Here is a 20,729-nt window from a genome sequence, read left to right on the forward strand (position 1 = left end):
GGTTTTCCTCCTCAATGGCTCTATCCAACAGGCTCCTAATATCAACTCATCGTTTTTATTCACAGACTATGTAGAGTCAAGGTGCCAAGAATGGAGAGGATACAAGTTATTCTGGCACATTTCCAGGGGCTAAACGGAAATATGCTCACTACCTCTGAATAACCAAAGACTGAAGTCAAGACGATACTATTCATGCAAGCCAACACAACAGCTGAACAGTCATCCCACCCACCAACTGCCACATCTTTGTTCAGAAATGCTTGTGATGTGGGTACCTTGACCTTACAGATGCTTATCTTGGCAATCTTAGCAAATATACATAAAATCAAATTCCCAAGTATTGCCATGAGTTGATATTGGTTGAAACTGAATGATGGTTACTTGAGTGACCAATACACTCTTGTCTATTTTTGCATATATCTGAAATTTTCCTCTAAAAAAATATAAAAATAATTAAATTACTATTGGCCTCTTAATCTCAACTAAAATAAGCACGACATATAACTGATATTTACAGATGACATACTAGCCCATACATTACAGCAGTTTCTCACTCTTCCATCCCAGGAAGCCCTAACAACAGAGAACACATGCAAACTTGCCAAGAGTCAGGGGGACAGGCCAAACTGCTTTCAAGAAGGATAAAGTACTCTGAATCCACTTAAACACACACCACACACTTTGTAATTTTACCTCAAAATATACATTTGTTTTAATATAAAAATGCCCCTCTTCCCTAAATCATTTAGAGAAGTGTACAAGTTTAACTGCCTTCTCTTACAGAGAACAGTTCATTACACACTCATTTCATTTTACAGTTTAAAGCAAGCATGTCAAACCCGCAACGCGCATGTGGCCCACAATGAATACTTTTGTGGCCCAGCCAATATAACAGGATGTAAGAAACGTTTTAATAAAAATTTCATAACTTAATTTTTAAAATATCCTGTTATACATAATCATTAATAACGAACTACAACGTTCGCTAACGACTGATTACTATAATCGTGTTGCATTCATTTCCCTTACACGCCTTAGACGCAGGCGCACCATTTCTCTCCACTAATACCAGCAGCGAATCTTTTAGCAGCCGAATGCCACGTCATTAGTCTTGGACTGACCTGTTTGGTGTGCGCAACAGGAAATATTTCGCTTTCGGAGGACAAGAAAAATAGGTTTATTTGCGTTACGCTTACTAATTTGTGCAATTATTCAGTGTCTGGTAAGTTAATGTTCAAGAAAAAACATTAATTTTTATTAAAATGTTCTATTATTTTATGTTAACGATTACTCGTTTATTTCAGCCCTTTATATTCAACATGTCTCTATCGAAATAAACCTACATTTCTATAAAAATTGAATCTTTTTTTTTTTTTTTTTTTGCGGCTACATAAACTTAAACCATGTTTATTTGGCCCGTCTTAGCCTTTGGGTTTGACATGCTTGCTCTAAAACAGCAACCTTTTACTCTAAGGAAGTACTAATTCACCCATAAAAGCAAGTATCTTCTTAATGCATGATAATTAAAACAAAATACATTCTTATTACAGACTTATTAGCTCTCTGAACATTTTGTTTTAGAATAACTTTTTCTTCCTACAAAAATAATGTATCATCTTCTTTTAAAAACCAGAAAGTACAGAAAAGCACAGAAGGGAATAAAATTTCCCACAATCCTACTACCCAAGGGCCACGACTGTTAACATTTGTCCACAGCTTCCAGGTGTGTTAACGCACAGGCATCATTAAATACACCCCATTACCATCAACTGAGATGTCGTGTTTTGTATTTTCCTTTTCCTCTTCATATTTATGAAATAAAAACACAAAGTTTTAAAAGCAACTGTGTTCTTTTCAAATTTACCACTCAAAGACAAGAAATACATGAAAATAAATTATGCAATGTGGCTAAGAGTTATTACCAGAAATCAAATATTCTGATTTTAACGTACCTAAAATTACCAGCTTTCAAATAACTAAGATATTTTCATCATTAAAAGATACCAAACAGTTTAATCACTCCTTAATTTGGAAGCCCTGTAAAGACTTAAGAGCAGTATCATAAACATTAATTATACTATACTGCTAATGCTCAAAGGTGCCTTAAGAACAGAAATACCTGGAGAATAATAAATGATTAAGTACTGATTATACATTAAGAGAGCAAAGCACCGCTGCACATATCAACAGAGTATTTCTGGCTATTCATAGAGGAAGAATTAACATCATAGTGCATCTAAGACTCATTTCCCAAAGTGTTCACTCATTTTTAGTATTTAATTATCAATTAAATAAAATCTCAAAATTACTCTCCTGGTAAGTTCATTACAATGACAATAGCTGGGAAGCAAGCTGGAAGTGTAATCCTAAGAGAGAAAAGGGGACAGTTCCTTCTCAGGACAGAGAGAGAGAGGAAAGGGGTAAGCATCCAATCCCCCTATGAGAGGTCACAAGTGTATTGTTTTCCTTACCCTGTAGAAGGTTCCTGTGTGCTTGCTTCAGACTTAGATCTTAATGGTTAGCCCAAGTGCATTACCTCTGAACCCCACACCGATTAGTACTGTAAACCCTCGATTTTGAGAGCCTCAATTTAATGGATTTCGGATTTAAGAGACAAAATTTCCAGTTCATATGTCTCACGTTAAAATTAAAGGGTTTTTTTTGTTCATCCTCACCTGAGGATATTTTTCCCATTGATTTTTGGAAAGAGTGCAAGGGAGAAAGGGAGGGGAGAAAGAGATGGAGGGAGAGAGTAAGACAGAGAGAGGGAGAGAGAAACATCAATGTAAGAGAGAGAAATATAGATTATGGATTGGTTGCCTCCTTCACATGCCCTGACCAGAGCCAGGGATTGAACCTGCAACCCAGGTATGTGCCCTTGACTGGGAATCAAACCCACAACCCTTCGATGCACAGGTCAATGCTCTAATCAATGAGTCACATCAGTCAGGGGCATACATACTTAATTTTATTACACAAACATGTCTACATAAGTAAAGGCAGGTAAACGAACTATTTCTCACTTTTTTAACATACGAATTCAGAAAAGCTACTTAGTTACATAAGAGACTTTCAGCTTTCATGGACAAACTCCTCACACGAATTAGTCCATTATATGGAGGTTTTATTGTATCTTCAAGTACTGCCTCTCTATCCCTTGCCACAGTCAGGGCTAGATATTATTTCTGTACTGGAGACAGTGACTCTGATACTCAAGAGGGTCAAAAACAAAAGCTGTTCTAAATAATTTAGAATGGTGAATTTCAATGAAATTCGATCAAAGTTGACTGACTGATAAATAAGAGACTATGAGATTGTCTACTACAGTTCACAAGGATTAAACTAGTATAAATACCATTAGTACAAGTCTAAGACTTATGAAAGGTTAACACAGCAAGGCTTCATTTATCCAAGATAAAAAAGAATTAAGCGAATATCTGTTCATTTTCCAAACGCAGCAAGCATTTTTAATGGAACTTACTTCTTATAAATCTTTCCAAAAGACTTATTTCTAAGGCACTTACTATTTGATGTTGTAATAGAAAACAAATGAAATCTACTAAAACACACAGGCTTTACATGCCATGACCAAGGGGTGCCAAAGCCCAGGCTTTTGGATTACACCACTCCCATTTTTCTGTCATCTTGGTCTGGTGTCACACATGCTGTTTGCAATGTGACCAGCACTAACAAGCCATCCTAAATTGATAATTCCAACAAATTAGAAACCAAGTAATACAATTTATTAAAACTATATCCAAAGTAAATTCTAAATAAAAACATTGCAGGACTCTTTTTGGAGTCCAGTACTAGAATCCCCCTGTTTAGACAAAGAATTCAGGAAATCTGGGTTACAGCAGCTCAGGATTTGCCACTTTAGGTACCTGAGGGCAACTCACTTCTGTCTTGGCTTCACTTTTTTCACCTACAGAAAGGGTCACACCCTCTGCCCTGCCTAATTCATGTGATTGTCCTAAGGTTCAAATTAAATCATGCAGGTAAAAGTACCATGTAAAATGTAGCAGGTTACCATAAGATAAAGAAGCAACAGGATTTTTATCATCATGATATAAAATAATCACCTATTTTGGCTTTTCTGATCCTACTTCTTTATTATCTATATTCCACCAAATTAAAATCACAAGATAGGTTATCAATTAATAAGGGAAAGCCATAACTAGAGCATCACTAAAGTAACAGAGTAGATGCTCAGTTATCTGGATTAATGAGTCAACTTTATCTCTACATCTAACACTATATTAATACAAAGGGGAAGTGAAAAATGAATACACAATGTATTCCCTATATTTTTAGTTGTTGATAAATTCCAAAAAGAAAACTTAAATATGTAAAACAAGCAGAAGAAACTCAATGAGACTTCAAGGTTATAAAATTGTCTAATCTGTTCTCTTTCATTGAAGTACTGAAAATCCACAAGTTAATTCACTAACAACTAAGTAACTGTTGTCTTCACATTCAAGTCTTACAGTAGCATTCTCATTTTTATTAAAAGCCATTAATTTCATTACAGTGAAAAAATACCCTAAGAGATAGCTTGCCTTACTCACCAGCTTACTGTCACAAGCACAAGATACTCAAACACTAACTCCAGCTGACAAAATACAATACTCTTGTTCAGAGAGAGGATTGTCTCTTATAATAGCTTGGCTCTTACCCCAGGAGCTTTATTACCAAGAATAAACTTTATGAAAGGTTGCCGTACATTCAGACTTCCAGCTGCTCCTCTAACCAATGAGACTTGTGATAAGGGAGATTAAGCTAGAATCACATCCAGGGCAGCACTGCCGAGGACAAGTTAGTTTCTCACCCACTTCTCTTACATGGTAAAGAGAAAGAGAGGAGACTTAAGTGCTAAATTAAACAGCTCTAAAAGCTATTTAATGTATGCCTACCATCAAAGGAAACAAAAGAAACATGAAATAGATTAAATTTTTGCTTAAACATTAATTTCAAATAAAAACATTTAGCTTCTTTCCTTAGGAAGTTAAAGTTTCCATATCTATCCCTCTAACACTAGTACACAATAGATCTGACCCTTGCAAACTGCAGTGAAGTAACCTCAGCAACCTTTATAGCAACAGAAGGAAAATGACCCATCACAAAGATGGGCATGAAACAACCTATCCTATATAATAAAAGCATAATATGCTAAGTGTCCGGTTGTCCAATCAGCCATTCAACCAATCCTACCTAATAATAGAGTAATATGCAAATTGACCGTACCTTCGCTATACCCACAAGCCACTCCCACCAGGAAACCATCCTGCCGGAGGCTTTTCTGGCCTTGGGCACCAGCGGGGAGCCTGCGACGGATGGCAGGCAACTGGCGGTCGGCTTCTGCGATCCGTCCCCGGGACACTGGGGTGCAGCCGAGCCCAAGACCGGGAAAGCCTCCACAGAAGGCTTTTCCGGCCTTGGGCACGCAGGCAGACGGGTTAGGGGTGATCAGGTAGGCAGACCAGAGGTTAGGGGAGATCAGGTAAGCAGACCAGCAGTAGGGGTGATCAGGTAGGCAGACAGACCCTCACTGGGCTGACCCCGCCCCCAAGAAAGCTGTTAGGGGCAATCAGGCAGGCAGGCAGAGTGGATAGGGGTGATCAGGTAGGCAGACCAGTGGTTAGGGGTGATCAGGTAGGCAGACAAGTGGTTAGGGGAGATCAGGTAGGCAGACCAGCGGTAGGGGTGATCAGGTAGGCAGACAGACCCTCACTGGGCTTGCCCCGCCCCCAAGCAAGCTGTTAGGGGCCATCAGGCAGGCAGGCAGAGTGGATAGGGGTGATCAGGTAGGCAGACCAGTGGTTAGGGATGATCAGGCAGGTAGGCGAGCAGTTAGGGGCAATCAGGTAGGCAGACAGCCCCTTGCATGGCTGGCCCCAAACCCCAGCAAAGAAAGAGGGAGGCCCAGGCCAGCCAAGCCGTTGCACCCCAGCCTGTCGCCTGCAGAGGGAGGCCACTGGTGGCAGGGAGGGGAGGCAGTGCTGCACAGATGGCAAGCAGTGGCAGCGGCGGGGGTGGGGCCAGCTTCCTGCAGACCTGGGAAGGAAAGACCCGATAGGCCCTGATCTCAGGCCAGGCCTATGGACCCTACCCGAGGGGTCCCGGATTGTGAGAGGGTGGTTGGGCTGAGGGACGCCCCCGAGTGCATGAATCTTCATGCACTGGGCCTCTAGTCAAAGCATAATAGCTAATGATATGCTAAGGCCACTCAACTGCTTACTATGACATGCACTGACCACCAGGGGGCAGATGCTCTGACCAATAGGTCAGCTTGCTGCTGGGGTCCGGTCGATCGGGACTGAGCGAGACAGGCCGGAAACACCCTGCAGCCCTCCCACGATCCCTCCCCAACTGGCCAATCTCCCGCATCCCTCCCCGGCCCTGATTGTGCACCCGTGGGGTCTCTCGGCCTGGCCTGTGCTCTCTTGCAATCCGGAACTCCTCAGGGGAGGTTGGAGATCTGGTTTCGGCACGACAGCGGAACAACCAGTCACTATGACACGCACTGACCACCAGGGGGCAGATGCTCAATGCAGGAGCTGCCCCCTGGTGGTCAGTGCACTCCCACAGGGGGAGCACTGTTCATCCAGAAGCTGGGCTCACGGCTGGCAAGCGCAGCAGCAGTAGTGGGAGCCGCTCCTGCCTCCGCAGCAACGCTAAGGATGTCCGACTGACGGCTTTGGCCCGCTCCCCGTGGGGGGAGCGGGCCTAAGCTGTCAGTCGGACATCCCCTGAGGGCTCCCAGACTGCTAGAGGGTGCAGGCTGGGCTGAGGGGACCCCCCCCACCGCCGGTACACGAATTTCGTGCACCGTGCCTCTAGTTATCTAATAACTGTACAAGCACACTTGCTCTAAGAACACGTCATGATAAATGGAAACTGTACTGTGTCTGAAAAATATAATATCCTTAGGAAACATTTTATGAATTAGATAGTCGTCCACAAAATTATCTGTAGAGAATCAAGACTATAAAATATTTCTTAAGGCATTAAAACTAGAGCTAATAAGTTGGTTTTCCATTTTAATACACAATTAGTTTTCACTCACAAATAATAGCATAAATACTTACTTCTGACTTTCAATAATTAAAATATTATTTGATAGAACAAGAGATCATTTAGTATTATTCATGTCCTAATAAGATTATATAAATATAAGGGTGATACAAATAGGGAGATCAACACTTGATGAATGCTTATTGAGTGCTGTCTCCTCTGGGCAGCCCCTAAGTGTTAATCCACAATAAAAAATCAGCAAATCTACTATACTGCCCCAAATTTATTTAAACAGTTAAGTTAGACTAGTATAAGGGATGGCCACAAAAAATACATTATTAGAAAGGGAAGAGTGAAAGCCAAACTACATAGTTTCTGGCCAACGAACCTAAATAGTTTGACCTCACTTAACTCATGAGGTCAACCCTCTTTCATCCACAGAAAACCATCAATAATCTCTTTTTTTCAAATATCTCTTAAAATCTCCTTTATAAAGGAAGTTTCTAGCCAACACTATATCCATGTTCACTAGTATCTGTCAAAGGTTTATTAAATATGGAGGAAATGTTCAATAGAAGGAAAATAGCTAAGCATAGTGTGGTATATTAGCTTATGATATTTTACATCATTAAGATGATGATTATGAATACTACAGCAATATGAAAACAGGATCAAATGAAAAAGCGAACTACACTATATCTACAGTATGTACACATGTATGAAAAGGACTAGAGAAAATAGGAACAATTAAATACTGCTTTTTCTTTCATGTAGATAGCCATTGCAGTAATGGAATCGGTATAACATAAAAAATAAATATTTACGAATGTGAATAGTTAGCATACTTACCACAGTGGGATTGCCACTACTGATCAACTGGCTGACTTCATGAAAAATGCTCTTGCAGTCAATTGACTTATCTAGTGAGCCTCGTTTTACAATTACTGCTACTGCTAAGAGAATCTGTTCCCGAACATACTTTTGGAGGCTGTAAAACATAAAGATCAAAGTGAAAAATTTTACATAATTCTAATATAAAATTACTCCCAAATGTCTCACTATGCCTGAACTCCTAATAACCCTGCTTACATCTCAGTGATTATGTATAGACTCCAAAGCCAGAAGACCTGAGTGCAAAGCCACACTCCATTATCTACCGGCTATGTGACCCTAGGTAAGATAGTTAATGCTCACAGTCTCAGTTTTCTCTTCTGTGGAATGGGGACAACAGGAACAGGCTTATTACAAGAATTGAATATTCTCAAAACTGTGCCCAGTGCACACTAAGCACTATTGTAAGCATTAGTTTCTTCAATCAATGTTCGATTCATATGTCAGCTCACTAAGAGCCATATTAAGATTCCACCAATTAAGATAGAAATTCTGACCCAATATCCATCTCCAAGCAGTAATATAATCTTAAATCTATTCCCATGGAAAGGCAACATGCTAGTTATTCAATACACAACGTTATAGAAACAAACAAATTTTTAAAAATCTTTTTTAAAATCTCATCTCTGAGATGTTCCTCGGTGTGGTGGCAGAAGTACTGGTCCTAAGTGGAGGCATTATAAAAAGCTCATTAGCCCTCACCAGTTTGGCTCAGTAGATAGAAGCATCGGCCTGTGGACTGAAGGGTCCTGGGTTCAATTCCGGCCAAGGGCACATGCCTGGTTTGTGGGCTCGATCCCTAGTGGGGGGTGTGCAGGAGGCAGCCAATCAGTGATTCTCTCTCATCACTGATGTTTCTATCTCTCTCTCTCTCCCACTCTCCCTTCCTCTCTAAAATCAATAAAAAATATATATTTTTTAAAGAAAAAAAGCTCATTAGACAAGGGCATAGAGATTTAACTGCCTTTTCAAAATCTTAAAGAAAACATAACCCTGAACTTTACAATCCAGCCTTTAGAGTGCACAAGGATACAACTACCAAGTGTCCTTGAAATAAAACCCAAATTTTTCAATTACAGTTGACATTCAATATCTATATACACTGTGTGGCCAGATTATTATGATCTCTGAACGCATAATAATCTGGCTATTCAGTGTATATCCTATATAATAAAAGGCTAATATGCAAATTGACCCCTCGACCAGGAGTTCAACCAGCAGGGAGGCCAGCCAACTGCCCATGTCCCCACCCCCGGCCAGGCTGGCGGGACCCCACCCATGCACGAATTCATGCACCGGGCCTCTAAAATATATATATCTCCTATCTAAGGAAAAAAAATTTAGTAATATGCAAATTGACAGTACCTCTGCTACTCACAAGCCACGCCCACCAGCCAATCAGGAGTGAGTATGCAAATTAACCCAACCAAGATAGCTGTGGCCACGGAGCGAGCAGGAGGCTTGGGTTTCCCTGGCAATGGAGGAAGCCAAGTTCCTGGACTGCCCTGGCCTCCGCTGAAGGCTACAAAGTTTCAATTATAGAAGATAACTAAATCCCAGATACCAGGGCCTTGGCTTGGGTCGCCGGGGCGCGTGGCCAGCCTGCAAACCACCACAGGCCCCTCGCCCAGGCCACATCATGCCCAAAGGGAACCCCCACCCTGATCCAGGACACCCTTCAGGGCAAACCAGCTGGCCCCCATCCATGCACCAGGCCTCTATTCTATCTAATAAAAGAGCAATATGCAAATTGACTGTCACTCCAACACAAAAGATGGCTGCCCACATATGGTCAAAGATGGCTGCCCCCATGTGGACACAAGATGGCCGCCACAAGATGGCCAGCAAGGGAGGGCAGTTGGGAGGGATCAGGCCAGCAGGGGAGGGTAGTTGGGAGCAATCAGGCCAGCAGCGGAGGGCAGTTGGGAGGGACCAGGCCTACAAGGGAGGGCAGTTGGGGTGACCAGGCCAGCAGAGGAGGGAAGTTGGGGCGACCGGGCCTGCAGGGAAGGGCATTTGGGGGAGACCCAGGCCTGCAGGGGAGAGCTGTTGGGGGGGGAGGGAGGAACCAGGCCTGCAGGGGAGGGCAGTTAGGGATGACCAGGCCTGCAGGGGAAGGCAGTTAGGGGCCAACAGGCTGGCAGGGGAGCAGTTAGACATCAATCAGGCTGTCAGGGGAGTGGTTAGGGGGTGATCAAGCTGGCAGGCAGAGGCGGTTAGGGGCAATCAGGCAGGCAGGCAAGCGAGCAGTTGGGAGCCAGCAGTCCTAGATTGTGAGAGGGATCCCAGATTGGAGAGGGTGCAGGCTGGGCTGAGGGACAACCCCCGACCCCGGGCACGAATTTTGTGCACCGGACCTCTAGTGTGTGTGTGTGTGTGTGTGTGTGTGTGCGCGCGCACACACACACACACACACACACACACACACAGAGTGGCCAGATTATTATGCATTCAGAGATCATAATAATCTGGCCACTCAGTGTGAGATAGATAGATAGATAGATAGATAGATAGATAGATAGATAGATGGATGGCTAATATGTTAAATGTCCGATGGTCTAACCAGTTGCTAGGACGCGCACTGACCACCAGGGGGCAGATGCTCTACAGAGGAGCTGCCAAGCTGCAGTGACTTAGCAGGGGCTGTTCTCAGGTGACACACCCCGAAACCAGAGAGGAGGGAGCCTGATTCCTCATAGGTCCGCACAATTCCACCTTCGGCCATGTATTATGTTGCTGCTGGGGCACTGTCCACCCCAAATCTGGTTTACTGCACACTTGTGTTTCCATTCCACACCCTGTACGAAATCAACTTTGCAGAGTGCCCTCCAGGACCCCACGGGGGATATTGAACATCCTCACAGTCCAGGCCGAGGGACCCCACCTGCCAGAGAGACCCGCTCACTCCACAGACACCTTTTGAACCACAGCACCACCCCAGGTGCAGCTGGCCGGGGAGGTACCACGGGAGGTTGGCTCCAGGGCATATCCAATCCCGTCTCGCACAGTCCCGCCCCACTGGCCACCTTCTAATTAATTTCCTTTTAATGTGCGCGAATCCGTGCACTGGGTCACTAGTTATTTTATTAGTTTCAGGTGTACAGCATAGAGGTTAAACAATTATATAATTTACAAACTAATCCCCCAGATAATCCAAGTGCCCACGTGGCACCATACATAGTTATTACAATATTAACTCTATTCCCTATGCTGTACTTTACACCCTGTGACTATTTTTTAATTGATATCTTTTTAGAGACAGAGAGAGAGGGGAGGAGGGGGAGGGAGAGGGGGAGAAGCATCACTTTGTTACACATTCATTGGTTGATTTTTGTATGTGCCCTGACTGGGGATCCAACCTGCAAACTTGGCATATCAGGACAACACTCAACCAACTGAGCTACCCAGCAAGGGCCCCTGTGGCTATTTTGTAACTGCCAATTTATACTTCTTAATCCCTTTTCCTTTTTTACTAGCCCCCTTAACCCCTTTCCCATCTGGTAACCATCAGTATGTTCTCTGTATTTATTTATGAGTTTGTTCACTTATTTTGCTCTTTAGATTCCACATATGAGTATTTGTTTTTATCTGACTTATTTCACTTAGCATAAAACCCTGTAGATGGACCCAGCTATTATAAATATCCTCTAACACTTGCAAAAATATCCCAATTTCCTTAACATGACTTATAAGCAGTGGGACCCAGATGAACTTTCGTGGAACACTCCCAATTTACCTGCTGTCCAACATAATCTATAATAATAAAAGTGCAATATGTTAATTAGACCGGACGTCCTTCCAGACAAAGCCGGGACTGTAAGGGAAGCCCGGGTCCTGGGTGTCTTGCCAACGGCCAGAGTAAAGCCTGGGTCCCAGGTGCCAGAGGGAATCTGGTGCCAGCAGACGGGGGAAAGAAGGCCTACTCTCACACAAATTTCGTGCATTGGATCTCTAGTTATTAATAGTGCTTTCTTGCCTGGTCAGTGTGGCTCAGTGGTTGAGCATTGACCAATGAACCAGGAGGTCACGGTTCGATTCCTGGTCAGGGCACATGTCTACATCCCCAGTGTGGTGCATGCACGAGGCAGCTGATTAACAACTCTCTCATCATTGATGTTTCTCTCTCTCTCTCTCCCTCCCTATCTATAAAAATCAATATTTTTAAAAATAGTGCTTTCTTTTTTTTTTTTTAATATATTTTATTGATTTTTTTACAGAGAGGAAGGGAGAGGGATAGAGAGTTAGAAACATCGATCAGCTGCCTCCTGCACACCACCTACTGGGGATGTGCCCACATCCAAGGTACATGCCCTTGACCGGAATCAAACCCGTGACCCTTCAGTCTGCAGGCCGACGCTCTATCCACTGAGCCAAACCGGTTCTGGCAATAGTGCTTTCTTTTACTCTGAAAAGTATCCCCATTTGGACATACTAGTAAATGATATGGTCACCCACTCCTAAGGCTCTTTATGGGTGGGTACCGACTTCCCTCTCTGATCTCATCCTTTCTACACACACTAAGAACTGCAGATATACTGAACTTCCTCCACAGTTTCTGTCACAAAGTCCACGCACTTCCAGGCCTCTGAATTGCTCTGCCCTCTGCCAGACTATGGTGCTACTTTGTCCAGACAGCATCCCTGAAGAGAGTCCCACACTTGGCTGGTCATCAACAGGTATCAGGAGGCTCTCCAACACCTATTGTAACACCACCTGTTACCGGGGTTTAACTCCACCTCCCAGATTGGCCACCATGCCAGGCCTGCTGGTACTGTGGTCCCCTGGTAGAGTATATGCCTGCCACATAACAGGCATGTTAGAAAGGAATGCAAATGGTCCTAGCTGGTTAGGCTCAGTGGACAGAAGGTCGGCCTGCGGACCAAAGGCACCAGGTTCAATTCCCGTCAAAGGCACATACCACGGTTGCAGGCTCCGCCCCAGCCCAGGCCCTGGTCAGGGCACATATGGGAGGCAACTAATGGATGCGTTTCTCTCACATCAATATTTGTGTCTTTCCCTCTCTCTAAAATTCAATGGAAAAATATTCTCATATGAGGATTTTAAAAAAAGAGAGAAAAATTTATGCAAATGAATAAACACATATCCCTACGTCTAGACTAACGTGAAAAATGTTTCTTCAAAACACAGACTTGAAACATTCATTAACCAAATAGAGCGATCCTATTATAGGCAAGAATATGAGTTGACCAAAGGGAATTTTTGTACATTTGAGGAACCCAACAGTTTCAAATACACTCACTACTACTAGAAAAAGTACATAAAGCTGAATACTATTACTAGGAATGTACATAAAACTAGTTTCATATATCTATCTCTATTGACAAGAATTATAAATTACTAGAGGCCAGGTGCACGACTGCTGGTCAGTCAGACATCCCTCTCACAATCCTGAACCGCTGGCTCCTAATCGCTCACCTGCCTGCCTGCCTGGTCGCCCCTAACTGCACCCCACCCTGCCAGCCTGATTGCCCTTCAATGCCTCTGCATGCCGACCTGACCACCCCTAACTGCCCCCTCCCTGCTGGCCTGGTCGCTCCTAACTGCTCTCTCCCTCCCACCCCCCCGCCGCCAGCCTGGTCACCCCTAACAGCCCCCACCCCCCACCGGCCTGGTCGCACCCAACTACCCCCCTCTGCCGGCCTGGTCGCCCCTAACTGCCCCCCCCCCCGCCAGTCTGGTTGCCCCCAACTGTACCACGCCCCCCCGGCCTGGTCGCCCCCAAGTGCCCCCACTGCTGGCCTGGTCGCCCCCCACCGGCCTAGTTGCCCCCAACTGCCTCCCCTGCCGTCCTAGTCGCCCCCAACTGCCCCCCCTGCCAGGCTGGTCGCCCCTCACGCCCCTCCCCGCCAGCCTGGTCACCCCATGCAGCATGCTGTTCAGTCATCTGACTGTCCCTCACTAACCCCCTTGCCGGCCTGGTCGCCCCATGCAGCCTGCTTGTTCAGTCGTTTGGTCGTCCCTTGGGCTGGCCCTGGGCGGCTGGGGGACTGAAGGGACTGGGGGACTCCGGAGGCAGGCGCACAGAGCGCCAGACCCGCCTGGGGGCAGGCCCGGCCATGCCGTGCACCTGCTGCCCCGGCAGGGCTGAGGGGACTGGGTGCCTCCATTTTGTGGCTGTGTGCGCTGCCATCTTTGAGAGTGTGGCAGTCAATTAGCATATTCCCTCCTTATTGGCTGTGGGCGCTGCCATCTTTGTGAGGCTTGACGGTCAATTAGCATATTCTCTCTTTATTATATAGGACTAGGAAAATAAATAATAAAGAAAACCAGCATAAAAAAAGAGAAAGGTTTGAAACTGGAGCAAATTGATCTTCCTCTGTTAAAACCAGAAAACATACATGTATAGCCACTCATCTATAGAACACATTCATTAAACATGCAATGCTAACATGCTAAACAAACGTTGGCTTTTTTCTTTCATGCATCTTCTATATGTAAAGCAATTAGCACTTAACTGAATGCTAAAGTCATGCCAGTAATTATGATTCAATATTACAAACTCAGAGACTGCCCATGAACAGTCAGTAGGAAGGTATAACAACAGTGTGCTCCATATTACTTTTAAAGCTTTATGCATGTTTATCACCACCAATCCACATTCCTCATGACTAACATTTTTAATTACATAACCTTTTCTTCATTAAACTTGGAAATTAATAGCATGCATGCCAAAAAGTATCCAACAGCCCGAACAGCACACAGAGACTGTGCAACGCCTCTTCTTAAAAGAAGACTTGGCAGTTATGGGACTTACCATGAAAAGGAAGTTATAAGTGAATCTCCCCCCAAAAGTTGTGTGCTAATAATTTTCCTCTTATTTAAAAAAAAACCATAAAGCAATAATAAATATATACAATCTTATAAAATGTTTAAACACAATGTATATAAGGTGGAAAGAAATTCACCTTCACCCCATTGCTTAAACTGGAGCCCCTCTCCAAAGGAACTGTTAAAGAATTTGGTGCTTTTTTTCTTCTACAATCTTTTTATGTAACATACATTTCTATACACATATATAGGTAATGTTTGATTTGTCAATGTACTTAATTCTTCCCTCACCCATCTTGGGATACTCACCTGTCTTATAATACTTACCAAGCACCAAAGGAAGAACAACTAAAAAGGCTTTTCAACTGAGTCCAAAATCAACTTTTACTTAAAACCAAAATCTTCCAAACAACCACAAAACAAAGAACAACAAAAAAAACTAACATCCAGCACAATCTTCTCAAAGAAACAAAATCTAGTATCATAAACCCAAAAATCATTATTTCCTTGGGGTGGTGAACACACAATACAATATACAGATGATGTATTATAGAAATGTACACCTGAAACCCATATAATTTTATTAACCACTGTCACCCCAATAAAGTCAACTTTTTTAAAAATCACTGTTTCATTAAGTAGGAAAACAAGCTATAATCATGTGTATGAGGGGTTTGCTTTGTTTTTAAATATGTATATATTTTGGTTGATTTCAGAGAGGAAGGAAGAGGGAGAGAGAGAGAGATAGAAACATCCATGATGGGAGAGAATCATGGATCGGCTGCCTCCTGCAAGTCCCCCACGAGGGATCGAGCCCACAACCCGGGCATGTGCCCTTGACCGGAATCGAACCTGGGACCTTTCAGTTCGCAGGCTGATGCTCTATCCATTGAGCCAAACGGTCCAGGGCTGTTTTTAAATATGTTTTTATTGATTTCAGAGAGAAAGAGAGACAGAAACATCAATGATGAGAGAGAATTATTGATAGGCTGTCTCCTGCACGCACGCCCGCACTGGGAATGGAGCCCACAACCCGGACATGTGCCCTTGACCAGAATCGAACCCAGGACCCTTCAGACCCCAGGCCGACGCTCTACTCCCTAAGCCAAACTGACTAGGGCCGCGTGTATGAGTTTTAAAACACGAGGCCCACACAGAGCTTCTCCATAATGTCCATCATTAAGAGAAACAGAGAAAAACAAAGGGAAAGCTCCAAAAGGATAGCTTGGCACGAGTGTTTCCGCAGAACTCCTCTGTACTTACTTGGGCCTCTGTAAGACGTAGGTTAAAAGGAATGTTCGCAGTGACTCAATGCTGCCCTTTTCCAAGAGAATCCACTCTCGGACCACTGCCTCCATGATGGCCGTGGCAGCTTGAAAGAGGACATAGTCCACCTTGCTTGTTTCTGAGGAGAGAATTAGATTCTTTCTGTAAACACCAGCTCATCTTCCCTTGCACACGTTGCATTTATTAATTGAACTTTTCAGACAAGGAATAAGATGGTTACCTGTTGTTTTTTTTAATCCAGGGACCTTGCTCTAGCACCACAAAGAGGTTAGTTCCTCTCAGAAGACACCTCTGGCAGGTGGCAGCTAATCCCCGATCACAATTTTCACAAACTTTCCTCACCTCTCTTCAACTGTTACTTCCAAAGCATGAGGAACTAAAAAATAACACAGCTTTAAAAAAAATAAAATAAAAATATAAAGCAGTCAGAAAACTTCCTAAGAGATTCTCACCCTGTGTAAAACAGAACTTGGTACCTGCAAAATACCTTAATAAAGTAGTCTTTGAACATTACTATTTGTGATGAGCCACACTGTTAAAATATTTCAATGTAGCCCTGGTTGGTTGCTCCATGGTTAGAGCATCAGCCTGCAGACTGAAGGGTCTTGGGTTGGATTCCCAGTCAAGGGCATGTACTTGAGTTGCAGGTTCAATCCCCGGGCCCAGTTGGGGTGTGTGTGGGAGCCAACCAATCTGTGTGTGTCTCATATCAATGTTTCTCTCTCTCTCTCTCTCTCTCTCTCTCTCTCTCTCTCTCTTTCTTTCCCTCTCTCTCTCTCTCTCTCTTCTCTCCCCTCCCCCTTTCACTCTCTCTAAAAATCAATGGGAAAAGTACTCTAAGGTGAAGATTAACAAAATTATATATACATACATATATATATATATATATATATATTTCAATGTAAGTAATTAAGCTTGCAGCAGGATGACCCATCTCCAATAGTAAGTTCAGAAATAAATATAATCATTAAGATATTTTTCTCAAATTAAAAAAAAAAGTAAAAAATAAATAAATAAATTTACACAAGGTGAGAAGTTCTTGTGAATTTTCTGATTGCAATACTGATCAAACTGAGTAAAATCCCAAAGCTACACTTAGAAAGATCCAGCCGTAACTAGCAAGTGATAGTATCTGAACTAAAAATTGAATCCAGAGGGGGGGGTGGAAAATAGAAAATTAACATACCTAAAAAATATTTTATATTAATTTTCTATTTTTCTTTTATTCATATTACAAGTCTAGTCTTTTCAAACAGCATTAATCAAAAGGAAGAAACAGTCAAAATAAAGTCAAGAAAAAGTGGAAATTTTCTGAAGCTCCCAAAAGTAACCATCATGTAAAATCCATGAAATGTCTATGATTAGAGTGCAGGTTATTTGCCAAGATCACTGGACATGATTATCTGAAAGCCATGAGAAATTCACTCTAAGCAGACAATGGCACCTTCAAGAAATTAGCAGCAGAGCACGAAGATACACCATTTTCTCTCCTGTTCAAGTTTAGGTCATTTAGAAATCTTACAAGTGAACTTGACATAATTAGCTATAAAAATGTGAGAGAAAAGGTATACTCTACATAAATTCCTATTACATTACACTACCTAGGAATCTAGAAAATTCTAAAACTAATAAGAGGAACCAATTTGGACCTTCTTTTCAACGTTTTATTATTCCATGCTATCTTTACATGATAGAATTCTTCAGATGATCATCAAAACTCACAAAAATTTAGAAACCTTAATAAATAAAGCAATCGCTTCCAAAAATGGAAACTTATAATGAAAAGATGCATTTAAAGTTCCAGGAGAAAATTAAGTGTCTTATTAAAAGAGGATTTGCAACAAAAACCAGCTTTATCTATTTAGATCGCTTATGGAGAAATATAGTACTGCTTCATAATGGTAACTCAAATAATCTCTTATAAATCTTTGAAACAAAATGATGGTTTCTGCCTATCTTCATATTCCATTACAACAGTAAAAATTTTAAGAGCAAGAAACCTGAAGTCCTTAACCATGGATTTTAACAAGAAAGCAAAATCGAAGGGATTCACAGAACTTTAGAAATAGAACTCCAAAGATCATCTAGTTCAATTCCTGCCATTTTACAGTTAAAGGAAGTGAAGCACCAAGAGATGAAGAAGGAAATCCAAGATCACAAGGCTGTGTGTTCCTTGAGCAATGCTGATCCAGCCCCAACTGCACATGCCAAGGAAGGCAAGACCAAACAAGCACCTTCTGGTCTTCAAGGGCAATGGAACATGCTTACTTCTAACTATTTGTGCTGGAGGCACAATTATAAATGGTGAATGACATTCAAAGTTTCCAAGGTGACTTTTTATAAATTGATTTTTAGAAAGAGGGGGAGGGAAAGGGAGAGGTGATGGGGAGAGGGGGAGAGAAGAGGGAGGGAAGGAAAAAGGGGGAGGGACAAAGAGAAAAACATCCATCTGATCTGTTGCATCCATCTGTTGCTCCACCAATCCAAGCATTCATTAATTGATTCCTATATGTATCCTGACCGAGAATTGAACCCCCCACCTTGGCATAATGGTACAAGGCTCTAACCAACTGAGGTACCTGGCCAGGGCTCAAGGTAACTCTTTTCCTCTGCTTGGTATGAAATGAAGATCTCTATATTACTACCCCCATAAAAAGATCTCTACGAAAGGAGGAATTTGGGGGAAAAAAGCCAAATTTCAAAGAAGGAATTTTTCTAACCTAATAAATTACACTTTCTCATGAAAACTGTTATTAGCCTTCCTACACTACACTTACCCCTAACATACTAGTAAATGTGCGAATGCTGCTTGCAGGCACTCTAGAAACTTTCCAGCCGGACCCACAGTACCTAAGGCTTGTTTTTCTCTCTGCTGGAGAGACACTGCAAATGGACCGGTCTTCACAAGGAACTCACATTCATCTAGATTACAGTGATGGCGAACCTATGACACGCGTGTCAGCACTGACACGCGTAGCCATTTCTGATGACACACGGCCGCTAAGGCGGCTGCATGCCGAGGATAAAACATTTGCTGCTTCTGAGGATGAAACATTTGCGAAATAATGTTTTTTCCTCAAAGTGACACACTACCCGAGTTATGCTGTTTTTTGGCGAAGTTTGACACACCAAGCTCAAAAGGTTGCCCATCACTGATCTAGAATTTCAAACTAGGGTAACTTTCCACTGACTAGGGCACGGTCTAGATGACCAATTATTTTCAGGCCACTTTGCTGGACACTTTCATTTCCTACCACAGTAACTTTAATAATAATTACATAACTAAAATGCATTTGTATCTTGTCAACCATCTGAAACTAGACAGAGCCATGAAGACAAAAGTTAAAATGAAGTAAATGTCAGAGAGGAAATGTACACACTCTGTTTTAATTGATCAAAAGTTGTGTGTGTGTGGTTTTGTTTTTTGTTTTTTTGGGTTTTTTTTTTTAAGAAAGCCCTAGTAGTCAAGCCCAGATATCAGTGAAGACAATCACCTCTCTGGCTTTAAAGTACAAGTAATGTAAGCCCCAAATTCTGCTTAATGATAGACACATATGCACACCATTTTGTTTTATTTTGGATACTTCTGAGGTAACAAATAAAAGAATTCAATTTCTCCCCTGAGAGGAGGACAAAAGAATGTCACAAAGCCCCAGGAGACAGTGACTCCCTCACTGTCTGGGAATACAATAGTTCTTTAACAAGAAGAGAACTCAGGATTTCTTAAGAAACATTGGACCCCATAAACCTAAAAAACTCCTGTGCCAAACACTTCTGAGGTGAAGCAGTCTGAAGCGCTCTTCTGACAAAATGCACAAGCATGCAACATGCACATGCGTGTGTAAACACACTTTCAGAAAAGAGCCAAAAAAATTAAAACTAGAATGAAAACAAAAGGGTAAGACCAGGAAATGAGGAAAGATGAGAAACGTAATAAAACTTAAGTGAGAAGGGGAAAGGAAGAATTTTAAGAGGCCAGAAAAGGGAAGCATCAAGGAGAAAGTCTCCCTTTTATTAGAATATATTGCCCCGACATTCTACAAAAATTATATACAATCCCTAGCCAAGAATGTGAAAATTCTGAACTGTGATTGACTGCCACCTGCATGAGAAGTCTTCTTAGAGGAATTAACCTTTCTGTGCTGGTGGCAACCGAGGACGAGGACGGAGTGAAAAGATACTCTGTGAAGTTTACATGTAACATTAATGTAACACAGGGCTTGGCAGTACATTAATGACTGTAATACATGCACTCAGGCTTTTAAATAGTTTATGTCTCAAGACCCAAAATGATTTTAGAAGCACGGCTGGAATTCGCAATACCCGTCTTTAGAAATTTTTATCAGAAAAACAAGTTTTCCAAAATAAGCTTAAATCATAACAAAGCAACAATACTTCATAAATATACATATTCAAAAAAAGAGTGGTATAAACAAATACACTCTAATAAAATACTTATAACTTAGATTAACTACTTCCTGACTAGTAAAGAATGACGACTGAATTGTAACAGAAAGTTAAATGAAACACTAATAGAACTCTAGTTAATGTAGTTATGCCACCTGCCATGAAGAAAACCATTCTCAGTTTATTTTAGGTGCTAGTTAACAAAATGGTTTTCTAAATCCATTAATGCTGAACAATTTCCAGGCAGTAAGGATGAAGCAAGTCTCCATTAAATTCTGAAGGCTAATGTTTAGTTTTGCCTCTTTTAATTTAATGCTGAGTTAAATATTCTCCACAGGCAT

The 20,729-nt window shown here is 42.2% G+C and overlaps 1 protein-coding gene across 2 annotated transcripts in view; it reads right to left on the minus strand.

Annotated features, from left to right (window-relative positions):
• Positions 1-20,729, minus strand: part of XPO4 (exportin 4) — a 147,018-nt gene that overhangs the window by 104,807 nt on the left and 21,482 nt on the right. Inside the window, exons 1-3 of one of the 2 annotated variants that reach the window (XM_079775657.1) lie at positions 16,202-16,337; positions 15,958-16,099; positions 7,864-8,002 (exon numbers count right to left, since the gene is read on the minus strand). In XM_079775657.1, coding sequence (XP_079631783.1) covers positions 7,864-8,002; positions 15,958-16,052 — 234 coding nt within the window. In that variant the 5' untranslated portion in view covers positions 16,053-16,099; positions 16,202-16,337. Of the gene's footprint in view, positions 1-7,863; positions 8,003-15,957; positions 16,100-16,201; positions 16,338-20,729 lie in introns of those variants that run through there. The other variant, XM_079775656.1, reaches the window with a different exon arrangement.

Source organism: Cnephaeus nilssonii (assembly GCF_951640355.1).
Source record: "Cnephaeus nilssonii genome assembly, chromosome: 6".
In the NCBI taxonomy this organism is placed as follows: Eukaryota; Metazoa; Chordata; class Mammalia; order Chiroptera; family Vespertilionidae; genus Cnephaeus; species Cnephaeus nilssonii.